This window comes from Malaclemys terrapin, chromosome 1 (genome assembly GCF_027887155.1).
Source record: "Malaclemys terrapin pileata isolate rMalTer1 chromosome 1, rMalTer1.hap1, whole genome shotgun sequence".
In the NCBI taxonomy this organism is placed as follows: Eukaryota; Metazoa; Chordata; order Testudines; family Emydidae; genus Malaclemys; species Malaclemys terrapin.
This window is the reverse complement of record NC_071505.1, coordinates 193,330,354-193,354,138: the sequence shown is the minus strand read 5'-3', so window position 1 is coordinate 193,354,138 and position 23,785 is coordinate 193,330,354. Positions and strand designations below refer to the sequence as shown.

Below are 23,785 nucleotides of genomic sequence, written 5' to 3'. Positions count from 1 at the left end.
GCCCACTGGGAGGTGTGGGAAGTGTCGCGGGCCACAGGGAGCTGTGGGCGGCTGTGCCCGTGGATGGTCAATATAAACAAACTGTGTCGCTGCCAGCCAGTGGATTACTCTGCCGGGCAACGTGCGGCCCATGGGCCGCAGGTTGCCCACCACTGGACTAGATGATCATAGTGGTCCCTTCTGGCCTTAGAATCTATTTATCTATGAGTCTAAAGGAGAGCAACAGAAAGTGATAAAAGGTTTAGAAACCCTTACCTATGAGGAAAAGTTTAAAAAACTAAGTATGTATAGTCTTGAGAAAAGCAGACTGAGGGGCAACCTGAAAAGTCTTCAAATATGTTATATAAAGGATGGTGATCAATTGTTCTTCATGTTCACTCAAGGTAGGACAAGAAGTACCATATATACTCGTTCATTAGCCCATTCATTTATAAGCCAACCTCCCAAGATGGTTGGGTAAAAATAGCAAAAACTGTATGGCCCATTCATAAGCCGACCCTATATTTCAGGGATTGGCAAACTTTGGCTCCTGGCACGTTAGGGTAAACCTCTAGCGGACCTGGAAGTTTTGTTTACCTGGAGCGTTCACAGGCACGGAGCCCCTCAGCTCCCAGTGGCTGCGGTTTGGCGTTCCCAGCCAATGGGAATGGCGTTCCCAGCCAATGGCGTTCCCAGCCAATGGCACGCCACTTCCCACAGCTCCCATTGGCTGAGAATGGTGAACCGTGGCCACAGGGATGTGAGGGGCTCCATGCCTGCAGACGCTACAGCTCCAGATAAAACGACAATGTTTTAGATATTCAATTAAATGATTCCATAGAGTTTAAAATCATCAAATTTTGGTGTAGTCCTGTTTATAAGCCAATTCCCACCCTTTGATGCATCACCTTTTTATCAAAAATATTCGGCTTATGAACGAGTATATATGGTAATTAACTTAATCTTCTGCAAAAATTTTCTAACTGTAAGGTAGTTAAGCCCTGGAATAGGTTACCAAGGGAGGCTGTGGAATCCCCATCCTTAAAAGTTTTTAAGGAAAGGTTAGACAAATAACTGTCAAAGATGGTCTAGGTGTATTTGGTGCTGCCTCAGCATGGAAGGATGGACAAGAAGATCTCCCTTTCAGTTCTACATTCCTATGATTCCTCTTTTCCTGAACAAATGGATGTTCCTGCATGTGAAGACTATCACTGAGGTAAGGCAGGGATGAGAGTGGTGGAGGATAGAGTTGGGAGCAGTCACCCCGTGCAGTATGTCCTCCTAGCAAATTGGTAGATTTCCTAGCAAAAATTTGCATGGAAGTTGTTGCAGTTTCATGCAATGTAGATTGGAGAGGGAGTGTGTGCTATCTGTTTGCACAAACATCCCATTGGTGAGGACTGAAAAAGTTTGTGTGTAAATCCGTGGGTGCTGCATAGTTTTAAGGCCTCCTTCTTCTCTTGTACAGCCACTAATAGCTACCCACCCTCCAAGAGACCATGTGGTGGCAACTCCATGAGTTCCTGCTCAGAAGTTCTGGAAATGTTTTAAAGTACATACTGGTGGATGGTTCAGTCTGAGTCATTGTAATGTTGAAAGTGAAGTTGATTGATCAGCAGCATTGACAGCGCTAATCTTTTATCTGGACAGCTAAATCATAGGTATTACAGTAGGTGTCTCCATTTGCTGCTTGATTACCAATTTTACGACATACTGATATGTTTAAAGAAGGAGGCCAAGGTTTAAAAAAAATGGGAGCTTTAAATAAGGCTTCTATGTGAATATTTAAGCACCTAAATAAGTGGCCTGATTTTCATGGGTGCTGAAAACTCAGCAGCTCCCTTTAACTTCAATGAAAACTGCTGATTGCTCAATATGTTTGAAAATCAGGCAATTTATTTAGTGCCTAAGGATTTATGAGCCTAACCTTAAGCACCTGTTTTCTAAAATCTTACCTGAAATATGGTATTTAAATCTTGACTGACAGCATTGTCCAAAACTCCTTTGTAGATGGAAGATAAAGTAGTGTGACTCCTTTGCTTTTTGTTGTGATTGTATTAATAAAATGGATGTTATAAATCTGATGAATTATTTTAATAAGTCAGAAAGGAGACCAAATTCCTTCTTGGCATATACCATAGCTGGGTCTGTTTCAATATGACTAAAATGTGTCTGGGGTAAAATTTACAGAAGTGCCTAAATGACTTAGGAGCCTAAGACCATGGCCGAGCTAATATCAACCTGTTTTTTAGAAGTTGTCAGTTCAGTACATCAGTGGTCACTTAGAGCAGTCTCATTTGGATTAGATAAAGAACATAAGTACATAAGAAGAGCCATACTGGCTCAGATCAACGATGAGCTAGTCCTGTTTCCTGTCTTCTAACAGTAGCCAATACCAGAGCTTCACGGGGAGTGTACAGAACAGGGCAATTTTGGAGAGTTCCACCCCTGTCTTCCCTTCCCAGCTTCTGGCAGTCAGAGTTTATGGGTTGTCCTGAGCATGAGGCTGCATCCCTGGCCATCTTGGCTAATAGCCATTGAAGGACCTATCCTCCTTGAATGTAATGAGTGTAATGTACTTTTGGCTTTCACAACATCCCCTGGCAATGAGTTCCACAGATTAATTGTGCATTGTGTGAAAAAGTACTTGTTCTTGTTTGTATTGAACCTGCTGCCTATTCATTTCATTGGGTGACCCTTAGTTTTTGTATTGTGAGGGTAAATAACACTTCCTTATTCACATTTTCCACACTGTTCATGATTTTATAGACCTCTATCATATCCCTCCTCAGTCGTCTCTTTTCTAAGCTGAATGACCCTAATCCTTTCTTGCTTGCTCTGTTTCCCTATTGAGCCTGGAGTTCATTATGCTTGAGACACCAGAGGCAAAGCTGTAGTGATTGTGAATAATCTCCCTAGACATTCCAACTCTGTTGACAGTGTCTCTGTAGCTGACATACAGGCTATATGCTCAGTTTACCTCATTACTACTGAGTGTTGTAGAAGTTGGTTAAAATCAGCACAAAGGATTTGTGCAGCTGGATTTTGGAAAAAGCTCCGGAAGAGACTGCATAATTTTTGGACAAAATGTTCTCAGTTTTGGCTGACCACTGGGATGGGAGTGAGACCCTGGAGTGATAGAGAAGATTTTAGATATCACCATTGCAAAAAAATGTGGGCAAAGTGTGTGCGTGGGGAGGAGGAGTTGGGGGAATCTGCATCAGAATGGGGAAAGTATAGGAAGAAAAGTATTCATTTCATTCTGCAAAATATGGCTTGGATTGGGGGTAAGACTGCAGCTATGTGGGAGAGGGGCCATAACACAAAGACCATTTTGTTTTTTCATTTGGAGATAGGCTAAAGCTACACAATTTTGGACCCGGGTCTACATCCAGATTTTGAACATCCCTAATTTTAGGGGTTCTGTTTCGGGGCCATCTATACATTAAATAAGAATTAATCATAATTTAGCAGGGGAATAAATGTGGGATGTGTATCTTGAAGGAACAAAACAAAGGGAAACATTTATTATGTAAGCATTTAAATAGTCATTGCTCAAATCAAAAGATGGGGAAGGCAAGTACATCTGAAAAGGACTCCCGAGAGAGAGGTTTATTTATTGGACATGTGTTTGTCAGGGTTGAAGATCAAAGATGTGATTCTGTAGTTTGGGGAAAAGTGTGTATAGGGCACGTGGTGAGGGCAGAGGATGGAGTGGGAATATGGAGCAATATTAGATATATCACCTGAAACTGTCATCTCACTAGATCTTACAAGCTAAACAAAGTCAGGTCAGGCTAGTACTTTGATGCAGGATCTTTAAGGATAAAACAAGGTTTTGCAGGAAGTAGTACTGGTGATCCATAGGGGAAAGATAGCCTGCTAGCCTCAGATTAAGGAGACCTATATTATCTTCTTTGCTCAGCCACAGACTTCTTATGTGATCTTGGTCAAGTCACATAGTATCTCTATGTCTCTGTTCCCTACTTCTGCTTCCTAATTCCCAGGGCTATTTGCAAAACAAATACATTAAGGATTATGAGGTACTTAAATATCATGATATTTGAGTATCTCATAATCCTTAATGTATTTATGTACCTCAAACACTTAGCTATATAAGTGCCTAAAATAGGAGTTGTTGCTCTTTCCTTGGCGTTTGTATGGGTATAGTGTCCAGTGTTTGTGGAGGGGCCAAATTTCAGATAAGATATAAAACTGGTCTTGCCCTCTTGTGGTTATTAAAGATTCCATGCCATTTTCACAAGTGATAGGGACTATAATCTTGATGTCCTAGCTAAAATTACATTTTGGATAATTGCCAGTGTAGTTTCAGTTAGCTATCTTCCTTCACTTCCTAGCCTAAACTGTTTTCTAGGGTTAGTATGGCTTGTTAAAACAGATGTTGTTTCTTTCCAGAGATGATTGTATTCAGAAGTGGGTGAAGTGATTCCAGTATAGGAAGTTAGGTCCCTATGCTGCACTATTGAAGTCAATGGTAGTTTTGCCATGCACTTTAATGTGAACAGGCTTGAGCCCTCTGTTGATCAAGTGCTTTTGGAAATCTAGCAGGATAAAAGGCACAGCAATAGTGTAATAAGACCATGAAATTTATCTTATTTATTTTAGAAATGTATATTGATGCCCATCTGCGTGCCTTAGGTCAATAAAAACAGCCAATTAGAAATCAACTTAATATAAAAGGACACTCTGCTTGTTAACAAACCTTTCTCTCAGCCAGCCTCCTCCTCCAAACTTACAGAGCTGGGTGGAAAACAGTTTTCCCATCTTGTAAAAGTTTTGGAGATTTTAAATTTGTTTCCCCATCTCAAATCAAATATAATTTGAAAAGTCAAAATATTGGAATTTTTCACAAACCGATAATCAGAAACATTTTCATGTTCGGTCAATTGAAATGTTTTATTTCAATAATTTTTAAATGTTCATTTCAATTTTGACCTTTTTATTTTTTTAACTGGTTCATGTATACATTAACAATTTTTTTTTTAAATAAAGTTATTTTGAACTGGAAAACAAAACTTAGCGTTTCAAAAATGTTGAAATGGTATGTTTGGATAATTGTGATACTTGTTGAAATGGACCCCTTCCTGTGAACAGTTTAGGCTGTGGTGAATTGGTATTTTCTTATGAAAAAAGCTTTAGGTGGAAAATTCCTGACCAGTTCTACAAACTTCTTATTATCAGAAAAGTAAGCTGAAACCCTGGACTGATAGACTTAATTTATCCCATTGAGTCCTGCCCGTGAATGAAAACTACCCAACCTCTGAGTCCCAGAGGGACAACTATCGTCCTGGTTTTGCAAAAGCTTATGCACATGCTTTACACACTGTAGGTAGACCCATTCACTTCTATGAAACTTCACTCAGTGGGCAAATTTAAGCATGTGTGTAAGTCTTTGCAGGATTGGGGCATATGTAAGTTTTCTCACCCATGCATACCAGGGTGAGTTGAAAATGCCTTAACTCTGAATTTCTTTATTAACTTAGTTTAAACAATAATCCTTAGAATTTTTGTTATAGCACTTCTTTTTAACAATTCTATGTAATCTAAATGCCAAACCTTCAGAAATTCCACTTGTTTTTTCTTTACTTTTCTCCTAATGGGTGAACAGACTCAGTACTCTGAGTACATTATTCTTGTATTTTGTTTCTAAATAGAATATTAGAGAAATCATTGACACTACTTTTGAGGAATAAAAAAGTAAATGATCAAGTATTAGGCCTAATGAGTTTCATACTAACTTGAAAGGAATTCCTGTACATTTCTAACCCAACCTTGCACCTTTTCTGGGTAGATGTGAAATAATGTGTTGTAAATTTTATGACGTGGTTTTCCATTCACTGCTAGGAAGTACATTTATACACACAAAAATCATTATTCTAAGGCTTTATTTAGAATTTACAGCTTCACAAGTGAAGGGTCCATGTGTCCATCTACTAACTGCTGCAGAATCCAGATGCTGAAAAAAAAAAGTCTAAAATTATATATTCCGTCAGTGTTAGCTATTTTTAGACATTCTTCAAATGCATTTGAAATAAAATGAAAACAAAGCTATGAAGGCCACAAATCAAAGTATTATTAAAGATGACTTATATCCTTCCAACATGCTTGGTTTAGCTAAAGGTGTACCATATTTCTATTTTTATAATGTATTCAGATTTTTATTAATAAGGCTGGATTTAAATTGCAATGCAAATGCCAGTCTTTCTGATACATACTTTTCCAGAGCTTTTTGCAATAAAAGTCAACACTTATTGAAAGTCACTTTCCTCTCTAAATGTCTGATGTTTATACAGCTGTGGTTTTTTTTTTTTTTAAATTCATACATTTGAAATGGAGGTGCCAAAAGTTAAAAACAGAAATTAAACCAATAGAAATAAGGGGTTTATGCCAAAGACAAATAACAAGGATGAAAAGCTTAAAGGAATATAAGGGAAAATGGATCAGAAGAATTTCAAACCTACTAATGGACTGTGTTTTGTGTCATATATTTGTTCTGCATAAAAACAGCAATCAAAAATATCATTTTTATTTGATAAATGTTTTAGAGAGGCATCACCATATGTATTTAATTTCTTTATATTAATACATTTAAAATAAAAAAAAATAAACATTGCCAGTCACTGCAGACAGGCTGATATTGGTGACAGTATAACCCCAAACATTTAAGGTGGCATATCAATGTCTGAAAAACAATAAAGTGGGATGTGATTTTACCAAAATTAGGAAGTGCTGGTCCCATATTCCATCAGTGCTCTAATTTACTAACTTCTGGAATAGATGTATTAGGAACATTTTTCAGGAGGTTGGATCATCCACTCCATTGTGGGAAGGGAGTATGGAGGAAAAATCTCATTCTATTGGGGTTTAGGAGGGATTTGCTCCCACATTGATTAGGCCCCCCGGGCTGTGATCTGTAGGAGACCAGAATAATCTGCATGGAGGCCACTGTGTTGGCTCTGGCCTCCTAGCAAACTCGTGGTCTCAGATGCCCTCAGAATCCCCAAGATGACTTTTCTCCCAGCTGTGAGGGGGAAGGGGGAGTTCAGGGCCCGTTTTCCTGGTCTGCTCCCTTTGTGAGTCCTTTTAGTTTGGGGCATGGCCCCACTAATCCAGTTGTCCTGCAGTTGGGGCTTATCTGTAGGTTCCCCTTGGCAGGGGAAGATTTACTTGCGTCCAGTGGCTGCATTAGCAGGCAACTTACTGGTCTGTGCCTTTAGGCAGGCATACAGAGAGCTCCTGCCTCTTCGCCAATCAGCCCTTGACTGAGCCAGGCTCCCTTCTTTTCTCCCTCCTCCAGGCCTGGCATTGGCTGCAGGTATAATGGGGCAGGGCTAGCTGAGCCCAGAGATTTTCTTTAACCCCTGCTGTGCCAGGCAGCAATCTCTCCGCTCCGTCACAATGGGGCTACAAACATAAAATAATGCAGTGTCAGGCTGTATTATTTCTTCCAGGGAATCTCCACATTGCCAGATGGGGTAATTTGCATCCCTCCTCAGCCTACCTATTTGTCATGCCCTCCCTTGTTGTGCACCCCAGTCCTGTGGTGTATGCCCAGTAGGGGATAGTGATGCAGAATCAGCTCAGTACCCTTTTGTATGTGGAGGAGACCCTCCATACAGGGCTCTAGGATGGGAATGATCAGGCCCGATGAGTGTCACTTAATCCAAACCCATGTTGGAAAAACATACATGCGCCTTCTTAGGTGCATATTCAGTACAGAGTGTTTTGATTATATATGAGTTTATATATCTTCCAACTATGTCAGTACTCAAGATGCAAAAATTCAGCATGTGGTGCCATCATTTGGATTTGTCACACACTCCCTGAAGGACTTTGAGTCCATAAATAAAATAAAAGAGTATTTGTGTCCATATGGAGAATCTGCAACAGATTCTGTATGATATGAAGAATATGCTTCAGTCAGGCCATGCAATAAAATTTACACTGAAATATTCTGCTTTTGAGTTAACTGTTTCAGAAAAAACATGTGTTATAGTAAGCCCAGTATTTCAGCTGCTGTAACTTAAGGCCCAGGAGGACTCTCTGACATTGCACTCCATATGTTTTATGGAAATATGCTAATGAGTGTGAATATAATGCAACTGGAATATGCTTTATGCAAAAGGTCTTGTGTAAGGTATCATTACAAGGCTTATAATCTACTGAGTGTGTTCATCCTTTTTGTATAAATGTATCATTCTTGTATCTGAAGCTAGAAATATGATGTATTACTCTGAAGCAAAATGTGGACCATTAATGGTGGCTTGGAATCTTGATGGCTCCCATTAACTAAGACAATTGGTTGTAAATGGCTCTGTTTACTTGTAAGCCTCCCTGTATACGTGTGTGTGCCAGCCAGTGGGTAATGAAGTCTCACAGGACATGTGAACATGTCACATGATACTGGAATCCATCTTAAACCTGGTGCTTTTCCATTTAGAAGGAAGGGTGGGAACCCGGAGAGAGACAAAAGATTCCAGCCTTGTGCCAAAGATATAAAAGGGGGTGGAACAGAACAAAGAGGGCTGCCAGTCATGAGAAATCCCCTAGTTACCACCTGAGCTGGAACTAACAAGAACTGTACCAGGGGAAAGAATTGGGCCCAGACTAAGAAGGAGTCTAGTCTGTGAAAAAAGCTTATTGGACCATCTCTGAGGGTGAGATTTACCTGTATTCAGTTTCTTAAATGTATTAGGCTTAGACTTGCGTGATTTGTATTATTTTGCTTGTTAACTAACTTTGTTCTGCCTATTATTACTTGAAACCACTTAAATCCTACTTTTTATATTTAATAAAATCACTTTTGTTTATTAGTAAACCCAGAGTAAGTGATTAATACCTGGGGAAGCAAACACCTGTGTATATCTCTCTATCAGTATTATAGAGGTGGGCAATTTATGAGTTTACCATGTATAAACTTTATACAGAGTAAAATGGATTCAATTGGGATTTGGATCCCATTGGGAACTGGGTGTCTGGGTGCTGGAGATAGGTAACTTGCTAAGCAGTTTTTTGGTTAAAGTCTGCAGCTTTGGGGACGTGGACCAGACCTGGGTCTGTGTTGCAGCAGACTAGCATGTCTGGCTCAACAAGACAGGGTTCTGGAGTCCCAAGCTGGCAGTGGAAAACGGGGTCAGAGGTAGTTTCAGCACATCAGGTGACAGTCGCAAGGGGGTCTCTGTGACCGAACCTGTCACAGACTCCATTGGTAGAAAACCTGCTGGGGGAAGGCTACAGTGGTTCAAAGTAGTTAAAACTTCCTCTTTGTCACTAAAAGGTCCATTGGGCTACCCCAGCACTAAAGCTGGCAGTGGTAGTGGGAGAGGTGATCTGGCTTGGACAGTCCGGGGGGTATGCCACTTGAGCACATCTCCACAGCACTGTCCCCCTGTGAAGGTCCTGAAGGAACTTTAAGCTTTCTCCTTGTTCAGACTCCCCCAAGGAGGACAAGGTATGATTTAATTGACAGTGTTCCTTTGGGTGAATCCCCTGGGGTTTGGTGGCCAAGGCTATGGCAGATAGGTGCAGTTTGCACCACCCTAAACCAGCAAGAGTGAATGTGGTCACAAGTGTAAGAGAAAACAACAAACCAATAGTGCTCATAGAAAATTTTGTGGGTAGGGGGTTGGCTTTTCACTTCACTGAGACATACCTCCTGTCACAAAACCCTTCATTTCCATAATACAACATATTTTCCTCTGGTAAATTCTATTGCTGAACAATAGGTATTTCTTGAATATGACAGCGAAGAGAAATATAAGAGAAATAGAGCAAATGTTAACTATATTTTATTTCCTGCTCATATATATCTAAGCTAAGCTGCTTAGAGCTTGCACTCTATTTCTCACATAAAACTAATTTTAGTCATTATATACTCATGCTAACCTATAAAATGACAGAACTTCACCATGTTTGGCAGAGATGGGTGAATAATTTGCAGGAGATAATTTACTCAATAAATCTAGCCTCTGCTTTGGTTCATGAATTGTCTGCAGACAGCTTACAATGACTTTGAATTTGCTATTCAAAATTATTCACTAAATTTCTGTGAGTAATGTTTGTTCTGTTCATAGTTTGTGGAATCATTCATTACAAGTACTCAAAATCTAAGTGGTGCTGTGTAATTTTGATTGGATACATAGGTTATATGGTATTGCATGTTGCAGAATTGGGTGACTAATTCTTAAAATTAGTTTTCTTATGTAATTACTTAAGTTTGAGGTTAAAATCTAATCTATATTTATCTAATTTATTTTTCTAATATTAGTTTAAAATGTGTGGTTTCTACCATTCCTGATGATACGAATTCAATTATTTAATCAAGTAAATATTCACAGAAAATTTGAGGTATTCATCCAGTTTTATTTAGATATTTTAAAATGTTATTGTTTCTTGTTTCTTATTTAGATAGCATCAGCCTTATGGTAAGTGCTTACATATGACTGAAAATGTTAATATTTGAATCACAATGTTGTGTAAAGCAAAGCCAATTTGATTTTTATCCAGCACTTTCAGTGAGTATATATGAATCAGTTTCTCTCTTAAGTGAATGGAAAACAGCGATATAGATATCTGATAGAAACCAATCCAGGGTCCTCACAAAAGGAGCTCTCACAATGGCGTTCGTAGACCCTAACTTAGCTCTGATGAAAACATGTGATCTTCAGAAAAAATCCATAATAAACTTCCAACCAGTGATCTGATTACAGTGTTCAAAGTTGTTTTTGCAATGGAAAGTACTAGAGACTTGCTTATAAATATAGAAAACTGAGAAATAATAATAATTTTCCTTTACATTTCTAGGTAGCCCAGATTAGTGGGGGAGAGCTGCCTGAAGGCATAGACTTTTTGGTTTCAAACACCAAATCGGGGGCTGATTATGCAAGACCTCTATGTGTAGAAATGTTTTAAACTCAAAGGGAGTTCAGCCCATAGAGGGCTTGCAGGAAACAGATACATGGCATGAATCTAGAGAATATCTATTTGGTTACCCATTGTTATTGAGAAGGATTTCATAATTTTGCTTTCAAAAATACTCTTATTTGACTTTACCTTTCAACAAAAGATATTCCATTTCCCTAGTTTGTGATTTCAGTCTTGGAATAGTCTCTCAGTATTTCTTTCCCTTTTATTGCATATATGAACGTTGTGTCAGCTGAGATTAAGTATTGCATGGGTTAAAGCTTTTGAAAAGGGCTTTGTCTTTAGCAGTGAGCTAAGCATAAATTGGAGAGAACCACCATTTGGAGATATATTCCTGTCCTGACGTCACCTTACTTTCAGGCGAGGCCCTGTTTTTCTTTGGAAAGTTGTATTTCTGTAGAGTGCTTGTGTGCATAATTGTAACCTTCAGACAGAAATTACATGGCGGTCACTCCAGTGTGGTATGTTTTGTTTTTGTGGAGTTTATGGCTCTGCACCTTCAGGTTAGCAGATAGCCTGAAAATGTAGATATAGAAATTTGACAACTAATCTGGAGTGAAACAGAATGGCAATAAAACAGACCAAGCAAGAGTTTGATTCGATCCAGCAGCTTTTTTGGTGAACTCTGTGGTTTTCCACTTGGAATCCACGAGGTCGTGGATACATTCTTTACTCTCCCCAAGGTATTTCATGCATGTGTATAAGTATCCTGTAACAGGATAAGCATCAGGGACTAATCATTATCAAACACTTCTACACTGTATTGAAATAGACAGTCAAAACCTTGAACTATGGAAAGCAGTCATCGTAGTTAAATGTGTCAGACGTGACTCAAAAGTCTCCTTCCTTTCTGAAGATATTACTTCATTCATTTTAACCACATTTGTAAATGGCCTGGAGTGAAGAGATACTGTTTGGGGAATTCCAAACTCTTTTATACATAGTTGGAATGTTCAGGAATAGCTGCACTGCATTCCACATTGATGCATAATCCAAGTTATAGGTTTGAATAAAGACATGGTATTTTTCCAAAAAATAAAAAATGTTATTGGTCAAAAGCATATTATATTGGGAGCTAATAATAATAAAAACATTTTTGGCTGGTCCTACTGTGGAATAGCTAATTGAGGGCTGTATCCTGCCATGAGATCTGAGGGTTAGAACTTAAAATAAGCAGCAGCACAAATGACTTATCTGTGTTACATTGTGGAAATGTGACTTCTCAACACAATTCCATGTTCTAAAGAGGGTTTTCCACAGCTTCTATCATACTGCTCCATTGGTCCCTGTGGCTCTCCAAGCAAGGGACACCGTTTGGTCAAAAAGGGAGGTTTATTACCTACCAACAATATTGATTTTATTTCTTCAAAATGCATGCAGCTTAGCATTATATCGTATAAAAAGGATGCACCATCTCCTAGATGGATTAACTACTGCTTAAGGGCTGCTTCAGGGGTAGAGACACAAGGGTAATAGCATCTGTTTGCACATACAGATGTTAAGGGCATAAAGCATTCGTTGATAGTATTGAGTTCACCATGGATAGGGTCATCCAAGAGCCTACAAAATCAGGCCATTAGCTCGTGAAAGATGTCCGAAGAATGATCACATATGTCTCCATTCTCACTTACCACCTTCCTTATGCCAACACTCTGACATGTTACATACCAAAAAGAAAAGAATTTTTTTATTTTTTTTTAAAAGTCATTTTTGCTGAAAATTTTCTTTTTGAAGCTTTTCAGGTTTTTGTCAAAACATTGTTTTTTTGTTTTCTGTTGAAAATGAATTTTTGTGTGTATGTGAAAATTTCCATTTTGTCAAAAATCCATTTTCTATTCAAAAAAACATTAAGGGAAAATTGTCAACCAGTTCTACTAGAAGCACAAATTTAACTTAAAAAAGAAAAACACTTTATTTAAATTCAGCTGCCAAAGAATTTATTGTTTATTTAATATATTTTCAAAAATGGAATTTACTAACATTTCTGGACAAAATTCACAGATATTTTGTTAGGTTGTATTAGACACACCTTCCCATCCCTGTCTGACTTCCACCACTACTGCTGTGAAAATCAGTATATATTGATGTAACTTACAATCTGAGGAGCTGGAGGAAGGTGTAAATTGTATCAATTTGTATTCCCTCATAGGGTTGTTGAGTGGGTGTAAGGAGATCTAACTGACTCCGGGGGATTGTAAGGTGTTTTGATTTATGTGTTACTTCTGAATTTGGTCCTCTGGTTCTATATTGTTGTTTTACTCACTCCCTTCATTTAGAGTGATGAAATCCCGCTCAGATAGTGTACATTGATAGAGTCAATCAGTGGTTTCAACCTTTTTTCATTTGTGGACTCCTAAACAATTTCGAATGGAGGTATGGATCCCTTTGGAAATCTTAGACATAGTCTACGGAACCCCAGGGGTCCATGGAGCACAGGTTGAAAACCACTGGTGTAGATGAAGCAGCTGCCTCTGCAATGAAAATATTTCATCCAGCATATTCCCTCTGCAAGGTTTTATTCTTGTGGTTTCTAGAGTGCATGGATTATGACAAAAGAAACAAAAATTAAAATGGTTTTACTCAACCACAAAATAAACAGAAAATCCTCCGCCAGTGTTATACAACTCAGTGTGGAGATCTGCTCTTCTGTTCAAGAAAGCCCACTGGACTAGAAGAGCAGGGATGTTTGTAGGTGGCACATTGGCTGAGTCTGCCCAAACGATCCCTGATTTATAAATTCTGATTTATAAACAGTACTACAATTCCAGTTCTGGGATTTTCTCAAGCAGATACTCAGAGGCGGCTTTACCATAAAACACAGGGTGCCCTGGCATGGGGCCACCCAACGAGGGGGGACCCCAAGGCCGGGCAGCTCTGGCGGCAGAAGCTTGGTCCTGCTGCCTCCACCGGCAGCCAAGCTCCCCCTCCCGCACCTCTTCCTCACCTCCTCCCCCGAGCGTGCGGCATTCCTGCCCCTCCTGCATCCTAAGCGCTCCACACCCCAGCTCCCTGCTTCAGCCCCGAGCCCCCTCCTGCATCCTAACTCCTGGCCAGATCCTGCATCCCAGCCAGTTCCTACACCCTAACTTCCTCCCAGACCTTGTACCCCCAGCCCTGAGCCCCCTCCTGCACTCCAAGTCCTGGCGAGACCCCGCACCCCAACAATTTTTTACATTGTTTTTATAAAGCGCTCTTATCCAAAGCGCTTTACAATAGTTAGCTAACAGTACAAACAATATTTGGAAAGATCATTAAGTGGTCTGCTGAGACCCTCAGCGATTTTCAAGTGGTCTGTGGAAAAATAAATTAGACTACAAAAACAATCAAGGTACCTCACTTTATTTTCATTTACTTCCTATAACTTATAGGAGGAGAATGAAGAAAAAAAGAATGAAAAACGGGGGCAGGGGGGAGATGAGAGAATGTTCTTTTTCTTGGCTGGATCCCAAGGAGGGGCCCCAACAATGAAGCTGAGCACAGGGCCCCACTAACTCTAAATCCACCACTGCAGATACTATTAATGGTCATGAATTCTGTCATGTGAGAAATTTACCTCTGGCAAAATATTCCTTTGAGGTGCACGATAGTCACTTTTCAGTTCTGGAGCAGTATCTCACAAGCCTATGTGGAAAGAGAAGATTCTCATTTGCTCACTGGAATCCATAACAATTGCTTCTGGCTCTGGAACATTATTCTGTACAGAACAGCTATTTTTCTTTCTTTCATGGATTCCAAAATGTATTATATCATCTTCTTCTCCTTTTGAGCCTTGCGCATGGTAACTAAGTCTGGGTGAAATCCTGGCCCCAGTGAAGTGAATGGCAAAAATCTCATTGACTACAATAGGTGAGGACTTCACCCCTGAACTTTAAGAGTACCAATAAAGGACTTAATTCACCTCTGAGTGCAGTAGTGAAGTGAAAATTGCACCCCCTGCACCAGCAGAACAACTGTGTCACCTAGGGCATTCACTTACCAAGGGAGAGCAGCTTTAATTTCTGGCAGTAGCCATATGCTCCAATTACACAGCCGCTGGTCTGATACAGGCTGTCCAGGGGATGTGCTAAATCATCACCTGCCCTGGGTATTCTAACCTGGTCTTGCTGTACACCCTGCCTTACCAGTGCCAGCTAAATCTAGGTGTCCAGATAGAGTGAGATTAGCCTGGGTTCCATTGGCAGGTGCTGATAGAACCTAGGGAGTGAATACAGCTCCACATTTTAAAAATGCTCAAACATCTTAAAATAGATTCCTGTAAAATATATAGCATACGCAGGCTACATGATGATGTGATAGGGTTTAAAGGCTTTACTGGCACTCATTTGGGATGATTTGTATAACTCACTCCTGGATTCACCCCGTGAATAATAGTAATGATCCCAAAGCCCTCATGCTAATAAAACCTCTGTACAATACCACATCATATTATTCACTACATTACACATGTGTGTGCTTAAGTAAAATTTCCACTGCTGTCTACCATTCATAGCTTTTCATATCATCTCATACTTACATATTTATGAACTGTACGTTTGTACTGCTGTTAGACTATGCCCTTTGGAAGGGGTGATAAGAGGCTGTTCCCAAAGTGTAATTATCAGCTGGAAGGGGGCTATTGAATAAAATTCCACCATCCCTCTGTCTATAACTGGCTGTTTTGGGGTGTTCCTTGAATATGATCATTGCCTTCAGTGGAGCTATACCAATTTACACCAGCTGAGAATCTGGCCCATGAAATTTAGCAGGTCAGTTTTCATACACCGAGGATTCCACCAGTTAATGATGAATATAGATGCAACGAGCTGGAGTTTGCATATTATACATTTTTCAGATAGATATTGTGGGCCAAATTCACCCCTGGTGTAACTACATGCTTTGAGTTGGCAAAAATAAGCACTGACAGAATATAACTCTAAATTATACTAATGGCCAAATTCGGCTCTGAGTTTCAGTACATGTAGCTCAGAGTGGAATTTGGACCTAAATCTGAGTTCATCTGTTAAACTGAATGGCAGGACATACTGTCTTACTGTGTTTTAGTGGAATGCATAGAACCTGCATCTAGGTAAGCATAATGTGCCAATTTGTGAAAAAATAATTTATGCTGTCATTATGAAGGGAAAGATTGCACAGGGGAAACACTACTAATGTAACAACAGGTGAGTAGACCCTCTGGAGTAGAGGGAAGACTTTGCCAAATAACTAAGAGTTTATCATTGTGTACATTAGTCTGATCCTTTTGATATGACTATAAAAGGGAAAAACAATTTAATCACATCTGTTCATATTTCCAAGGCTCTTTGTTGTATGCATACAACTTCAAGATATTTCAGTTGGAGTTGCAAGTATGAATGGAAAGGGTAGTAGACTCTATAGTTTATATCGGTCTTCAACTACAGAATTTACATATTATTGGTAGAGAGTATGTAAAAATGCATACCCAGGTTTGGTTGATTGCATCCTGTGCTATCATTTTATTTTTATTTTCTCATTGGAGTTCAAATGGACCTGAACACAACTGTGGAATTTGTCCCCCTTAATTTAGTATCTAATGAACAAATGCTACTTTGTTATGTTCTGTATATGTGCTTGTAAAACAAAGTGAGTGAAACTTTGTAAAAAGAAGAACAGGAGTACTTGTGGCACCTTAGAGACTAACAAATTTATTAGAGCATAAGCTTTCGTGGACTACAGCCCACTTCTTCGGCTGCATAAATTTGTTAGTCTCTAAGGTGCCACAAGTACTCCTGTTCTTCTTTTTGCAGATACAGACTAACACGGCTGCTACTCTGAAACCTGAAACTTTGTGTAAACTAGGGACACCTGGAACTATAAGAATTTTGCTGAAGTACAGTTAATGTAAAGCACTGCTCTGACACTAAAATATGCTCTGGCTCACCATTTAGGCCCTGATTCAGGAAAACACTTAAGTACATATTTAACTTTAAGTATGTCCTTAAGTCCCATTAACTTGGGACTTAAATACATGCTTAAAGTTAGGCACATGTTTATGTGCTTTCCTGGACAGAGATGCTTTCCTGAATCCAGCTTTTATAGCTTGTTACTGCAAGGTGCTGAGTAACCTCTGGGGGTGCTCAGCACCCGTCGGAATCAGGCCTTTAAACTAGAGGCCTGCTTAGCAAAGATTACAGTGCCAAATATACAGCTAAGGGCAGACCCTTTGACAGATTGTGACGCACAAACATGACATGCATGAAACTCAGGGGTTGGGGTAATTCTGACAAAAAAATATTATCTGGTTCAGAAAGTTAGTACCAGATGTCTGAAACTTTTATGTCCAACCAGTAAAGGTGGAAGTGAAATTATTTAAATAGTGGTTTTATTTTTTTGCGGAAAAGAAAACAAGAAATATAATGGAGGTTTTTTTAGGCAATGATTTGCTTAGGTAGAAATACAAAGTTGTGCTTTCTGTAGGCTGGGATCTAGAAGGGCACCCTTTCTGGCCTGATGAAGCTGTAAATGGTTGTCCAGGTCAGAATTAAGACTGTGTTATGACAGATATGGCTATTTCCTGCCATGCCTTGTGAGAACTCATTGAATTAAGTTTAAATATCTTTGCAGTCCACTGAAGGGTTTTGAAGGACAGACACCTACTAGAGCCCCAGGTGGAGTTGAGGTGACCTCTGGCAAGCTTTTTAGCAAGTGTGTTTTCTTGTTTTTAATATGTTTTCTCAGTAATACATTTATTCTTAAGGTGAAAACGCTTGCTTAGTGCTGTGTGGTAACATAACTGAGGGTGTCATGGGAGTCTCTACTCACTATCGGAGCACTTCCTGCTGGCCGTGTCTGGGGATTAGCTCGGCCAGCCCAACACCCTCTTCTTGCAGTTCCTCAGCCTGCTGTCTCACTCTGTGGCCCCTCTCTTGCTCCTCAGGAGCTGCCACACCTCATCTTCATGGCTTAGCCCTCCAGCCAAGTCACAAATAGTCCTCCCCTTCCAGGGTACTATCAAGGCCTTCCACACCATCCCAGATGGTCCTTAACTGCCCTGGCTGAGCCACTCCGTTAGTAGCCAGAAAAAGTGGACCCATACAGTCTTCAAGTTCACTGCCCAGATTGTACCTCTCATTCAGTGGCTGTTAGGGGAACCCAGCCTTTCCCTCTACTCTGGGTTCCAGACCAGAAATCCTGCCTCCAGTACCCAAGATCTGTACGAACACAAACCTTCCTGCCACTCCTGGACTCCTTCCTATCTTGCCTGTCCCAGGCTCTTATTCTCCACCCTTTTAGCCAACCCCCTATCTCTTGGACCTGATAGACAAACCCTTCCTCTTGAGTTCAAATCCCTTTCTCTCCCTTGTCCCAGGGAGAGTGACTGCAGTCTCTTTTCTCCTACCAGCTTCCTGTTTTTATAGAAGCCCCACCTGTTCCTGCACAGGTGACTTTCTCTTACTTAGAGCTCTCCTGTCTGAGTAAATATTCCCCAGTTTGCAGCCTAAGAAGTTCATTGGCCCATCTGTTCTACATTAACCTCTTCAGGTTAACCTTTAGGGTTAATGTGAGTGTGAGGGCCACGCCCTATCACAGCAGGCAATACGCTGAGCGTAGAGTCTGGAGAGAAAGCAAAGTGAAGTCCTTGGTCTTTTAGGCAGTCAGTCTTGCTGGGAATATCACAGTGTAGGCTGGGAAGTGTGCAGCCTGGAAACCCCCTGGTTAGGAGGGAGAGAGACATGGGTCTCTCTGCCCAACAGAGGTGATGGCTGAAAAACCAGGAACCTAGGCTATGTCTAAACTAGCACTTTTGTCAGTGAAACTTTTGTCGGTCAGATGTGTGAAAAAACACCCACACACCCATGACTGATAAATGTTTCACTGACAAAAGTGCCAGTGTGAACAGTGCTAAGTCGGCAGGAGACTGTCTTCCCCCAACATAGTTACAGCCATTCTTTGGGGATTGTTTAATTATGCTGGTGGGAGAGCTTTCTCCCGCAGGCATAGAATGGCTATCCAGGAGACCTTACAGCGGCACAGCTGCATTGGTACAGCTGTGCCACTGTAAGGTCCGTAGTATAGACATAGCCCTAGAGTGGGTGCCTTTGGTGGACCACAAGTGGGGAATTCAGGTGCAGTGGCCCTGAACTGTGACATATGCTATTGAAACAGCAACCTCCATTTGGGAGCACTGCTACAGATGAGTGCCTTAAATAGAAAAAATATAAAATTGCCATAACCTATCCACGTTTCAAACTCAGACTGAACAAACATTTTCTTTGATTTCCAGTTGGATTTACAAATTTACAAATTTCTCCCACCCTCTCTTTTGTAAAGAATTCTCTGTTTTGGCCTCTAGATGTAGATTGAAAAAGTACCAGCATAATCCAGTCAGTTTTGCCTAAGGCTGTTCGCTCCAGGCAAATTTAAGCTCTGATGCTATGTCTACATACACTGCAGTTAGACACCCACAGCTGGTGGGTGCTAGCTGACTCTGGCTCGCAGGGCTCAGGCAAAGAGGCTGTTTAGTTGCAATATAGACATTCCGGCTCGGGCTGCAGCCCGAGCTCTGGCACCCTCCCATCTCTCAGGTTCCTTGAGCCCGGACTCCATCCTGACCCCAACATCTACACTGCAACTGAACAGCCTGCTGCTCTGAGCCCCATGAGGCTGAGTCAGCAGGCACAGGCTGGCTGTGGGTTTTTTATTGCAATGTAGACATACCCTAAGAAGTCTGGTGATCCTGTTCCAAAAGTACTAAACTGATGCCTGTCATAGTTTTCCCATGTAGAGTGAAGCCCACATATGTTAATGACAGGTACATTAGTGAACGGATGTATTTAAATTCTTTACCAGTGGCCAGATTTTTAAAGATATTTAGGTGTCTAAAGATGCAGATAAGAGCCTAGTGGGATTTACAAAGGGCCTAAGTGATTAATTCCTATTTAATTCAAGTGGAGTTAGACACCTAGGTGCTTTTGAAAGTCCCATGAAACGCCTATCTGCATATTTAGGCACCTAAATGCCTCTGAAAAATTGCCCCCAAATCTTATTTTATGGGCTAAATTGTGGCAGCTTTTTCTGCATATATGGTAAAGGAGATGGGAAAGCTGGGCAAAACCCTTAACCACGCACTCTCCACCCAAACCTGAAAAATTCACATACTGCAGATCCTCCCTGATCAGACCCATAAAGTGGCACTCTTGTTTGGTACCTGAATGGGCATGTTCAGCTGTTTATCATGGATACTCCCTGTCCATGTTTCTCTATATCTCCCATTAGCCTCGCTCACTATGATTTTAGTCCTGCAAGGTGCAGAACACCTAAACATCCCATTGACTTATGTGGGAGTTGCTCTTCCGAAGAGCCAATAAGCACCTGGCAGGGAGAGGGTTAGAAAAGTATTCAGGTCTTTGTTAGCAATTCAGTCACAATACCTGACTGAGTCTAGCTATCTTCCTAAAACCCGAACGAAACATTTCAAAATAGATTGGGGGAATAATTTGTATTTGCATGTCAGGCAAACCTGCATTGCTTTGGGCTGACAAAAATAATCACTGATGCAGCAAAACTCTAAATTTTCTTCGATAATTTTTCACATTTTTCCAGTGGCTGTAAAAATGATGACCATGATGACAGAGGAAGTGAAATAAAATCTCACAATTTATACAACTGTAATATTTTAATATATGACATTTTGAGATCTTAAAATTTTCATCCCATAAAACACATTGGATAATGCTGCTGATGTTTGAAAAGGGGTTTGCAGTTGAAAAAGGAGTTAGGTTCATTTGTTCAATAATTAACTTTTTAAAAAAAAATAAAAATTGCACATCTGTTTTGCATGAATTGTACCAACACTTCAAATCACGTGGGAGAGAAATCTCCAAAGAACACAATCACTCCAACAACCCGTATGATCTTCCATGGCTAGCTGGGGAAACTGTACCAATGGTTCACCTAACTGTGAATTTTGCTTGCATTGGGCTTTCCGAATTCAGTCTTAAAGTTTACTAACCCACTTCCCATTGACTTCAATGGGAGTAAGGTTGGGCCCTTTGAGTAGTAAAGGGAAAATTCACTAAAGGCCAAATTCTGATACCTTTAATCACACTGAGTAAAACTTTATTCCACAAGTGGTCCCATTAAGGTGCAACACAATGAGTCAAGGTATCAGCCTTTGACCATGACAAGTAAATAGAAGCTTGAACCTCAAATGATCTTAGCTGTAAGAACAGAATTATTAATAATATCATCTTGTCACTTTAAAAGACAAAAAGGAGTTCAAGAATGTAAAGGAATCACTCTGCATGGAAAATGCGGACTTTCCAGGCTTTTAAGGGAAAACAGAGAAAAATTAGGTATAACTAAAATTGTTTTTGTGTTTTGTTTTCCTACTACAAACCGTACTCTTTAGCACATAGCTAATGTTCCTGTTATTGAGCAATATGTTATTTTAGAGGAGACATTACTTAAAAAATAAAAATATTGTCTAAATAATACTGTACTATCAATCATATATTGGGAATTTCAAAAGTTCTGTGTTTTAAAATGCTATTGAACTAGATGATGGGCCAGAGCCCCAGCTCTTGTAGATGGGCACAGCTCCACTGAAGCAATCAACTGAGGATCTGCCCCAATTATATTGCATCTAACAGGGGAAGAAGAAATTCTAGAGCAACTCTGCCCTATATTAAGAATACCAGTGCTATACAATTAGAGCCCAATCCTGCAGTTCTTATTCAGGGAGAATTGCCTGTTAAGTTTAAAGGAGAATTTTCCTGAATAAGGAACACAGGTTCAATCCCTGACTTTGTTTTCTCCTTTAAGAAATAGAACCAATAATATCTTACGTACAGCATCAGCTGTATTTGCTATAGGGGAAAAAAACTTACTTCTCCAGAAAAGAAAATAGTGTCTTATTGGAAATAAATATAAGCATATAGACTCTTATGTGATTTTGTTTTCTTGTTTGTGCAGCTGCCTTGGGGTTTGAACTGGTAAACACACTGGCCTCTTAAAGGACATGATTCAGACTGTCCCAGATCCAGCAGCTCATATCAAGGTAAGTTTTCTGTTGACTGTAAGTCTTTAAATGTTTAGAAAATAATAATGTTAAGGATTGTATATTCATATTGCATGCCTTCTGTATGGCTCAAAATTTTATCAATTTACCGTATTGGCTTTTTCATTCCTTTATAGTTGTATGTCGTCAAATACTTCACAATATTAACTTTTTTTTGATACTTGTTCCAAAGACTGAAATAGACTTCAGTTGGTCCTATCGCATCGAATTTTGAGGATAAGTCTCTGTGGATTATAGAGCTATGCTTTTTTTGCTTAAAATTCATGATGTTCAATAAGTGAATCCACCTGGAAAATACAAAGCTCACACAGCACAGATCCTGTTCCGTTGAAGTAAATGGCAACACTTCCACTGACTTTATGGCAGTAGGAAACTGCACATAACATAGAAAACAAAGCAAACTAAAAACCCATAAAAAAGAGTAGATTCTTAGTTGTATATAAATCAGTGGGAGTTTGGCCACTAACTTCAGTGGGACTAGGATGTAGTCCAAAATGCAACACTGCTTTTCTACATCTTGAAAATGGTAATATTTTTTGAGCTCCACTGTGTCCATCATATTAGAGCCCAAAGCATTTTCTTACCCTTCTATCATGGAACAGATAATATTTATCTAAGTAGACTTACAAATGTAGCCAACTGCTGTATTATTAAGAACACTACAGTTCTGGAAATAGAACATATGCAGTATTGTACCACTTGAGCCCAACAAGCTAATGTTGAATACTGTATTTCTGCCTATTATATCATTTTAAAGGCCTTATTTGGGAAGAGTTTCATAACTGCTTCGGAAATTTACCTCCTAAAGAACACGGCTGGAACTGTCATTGTCCAGTAAAGTAATGCATCCATACCAGTGTCAAAAGCCTACCGATATTTATTTACATCCAATACTTCAAGACACTGTTGTTTAGGTTATCATTGCTCCAGCTGCCTAAAGATATCACATGATAAATAAAATTGCAGCAGTAAGAGAAATAGATTGACTATGCAGTTTGGTGCTGATCAGATTTTAAATGAAATGTAATGTTTCTTTTGATATCCAGTTCTGAGTATTAAAATCTTCTGGGTTTTATTTGTAACTTAACATTGGGGTTTACAGTATTTGATTCAATTTCTTCTGTTTGCTTGGTCATAGTTCTGTTTGCTTTTTTTACCTTTTTGGAGTTCCTACTCAGTCAACTGAAAAATACCAGTCAGCAGCCATAATATAGAATAACTACATTTCTGAAATTTATTTTTATTAAGTTGTAAGTTAAAACAAAAGTACATGGCTATGGGGAAAAAACACTTTTCACAGTCTTCTTGTATTCAGATGTTTTTAAGGAATATGAGCAGTAAAATATTGATGTGCATAATAATCTGATATGAAAATGGTAACAATTCAAATGTTTTTAAGGCATCAAATATATTTTTGCAGAGTGTTGGTATTTTCAGAGCCAAAGATAACACCAAAAAGAACTGAATTTCACATATTTTGCCAAAAATGGCATCAGAAGCAGTTTTTTTCACACTGGGAATTGAATTTCAAAGGGATGGGAGGTGCGGGGACGGAGGGGGTTTGTGTTTGTGTGTGACTTTTGCGGGAAGTCTAATAATGAATGCTTCTGACAGGCTGGCAATTGCAATCAACCATTTTTTCCTACGGGTGTAGAAAACACACAAGCATAGGTCCTACATCTTCCAGCAACAGTTACTAGGCTTTTTATAAACTAAATTTGAACCAGGCCTGAGACATGTCCATATCCAACTGTGCTTGAAAAACACTTACTATAGACACAGAAGACTTATGTTATTCTATCAACCTAGCACTGCTGAACAAGC

At 39.7% G+C, this 23,785-nt stretch overlaps 1 protein-coding gene across 3 annotated transcripts in view; it reads left to right on the top strand.

Annotated features, from left to right (window-relative positions):
* Positions 1-23,785, top strand: part of ERG (ETS transcription factor ERG) — a 219,452-nt gene that overhangs the window by 41,944 nt on the left and 153,723 nt on the right. For all 3 annotated transcript variants that reach the window (XM_054049140.1, XM_054049131.1, XM_054049154.1), the window contains one exon: positions 21,856-21,940. In XM_054049140.1, coding sequence (XP_053905115.1) covers positions 21,902-21,940 — 39 coding nt within the window. In that variant the 5' untranslated portion in view covers positions 21,856-21,901. Of the gene's footprint in view, positions 1-21,855; positions 21,941-23,785 lie in introns of those variants that run through there.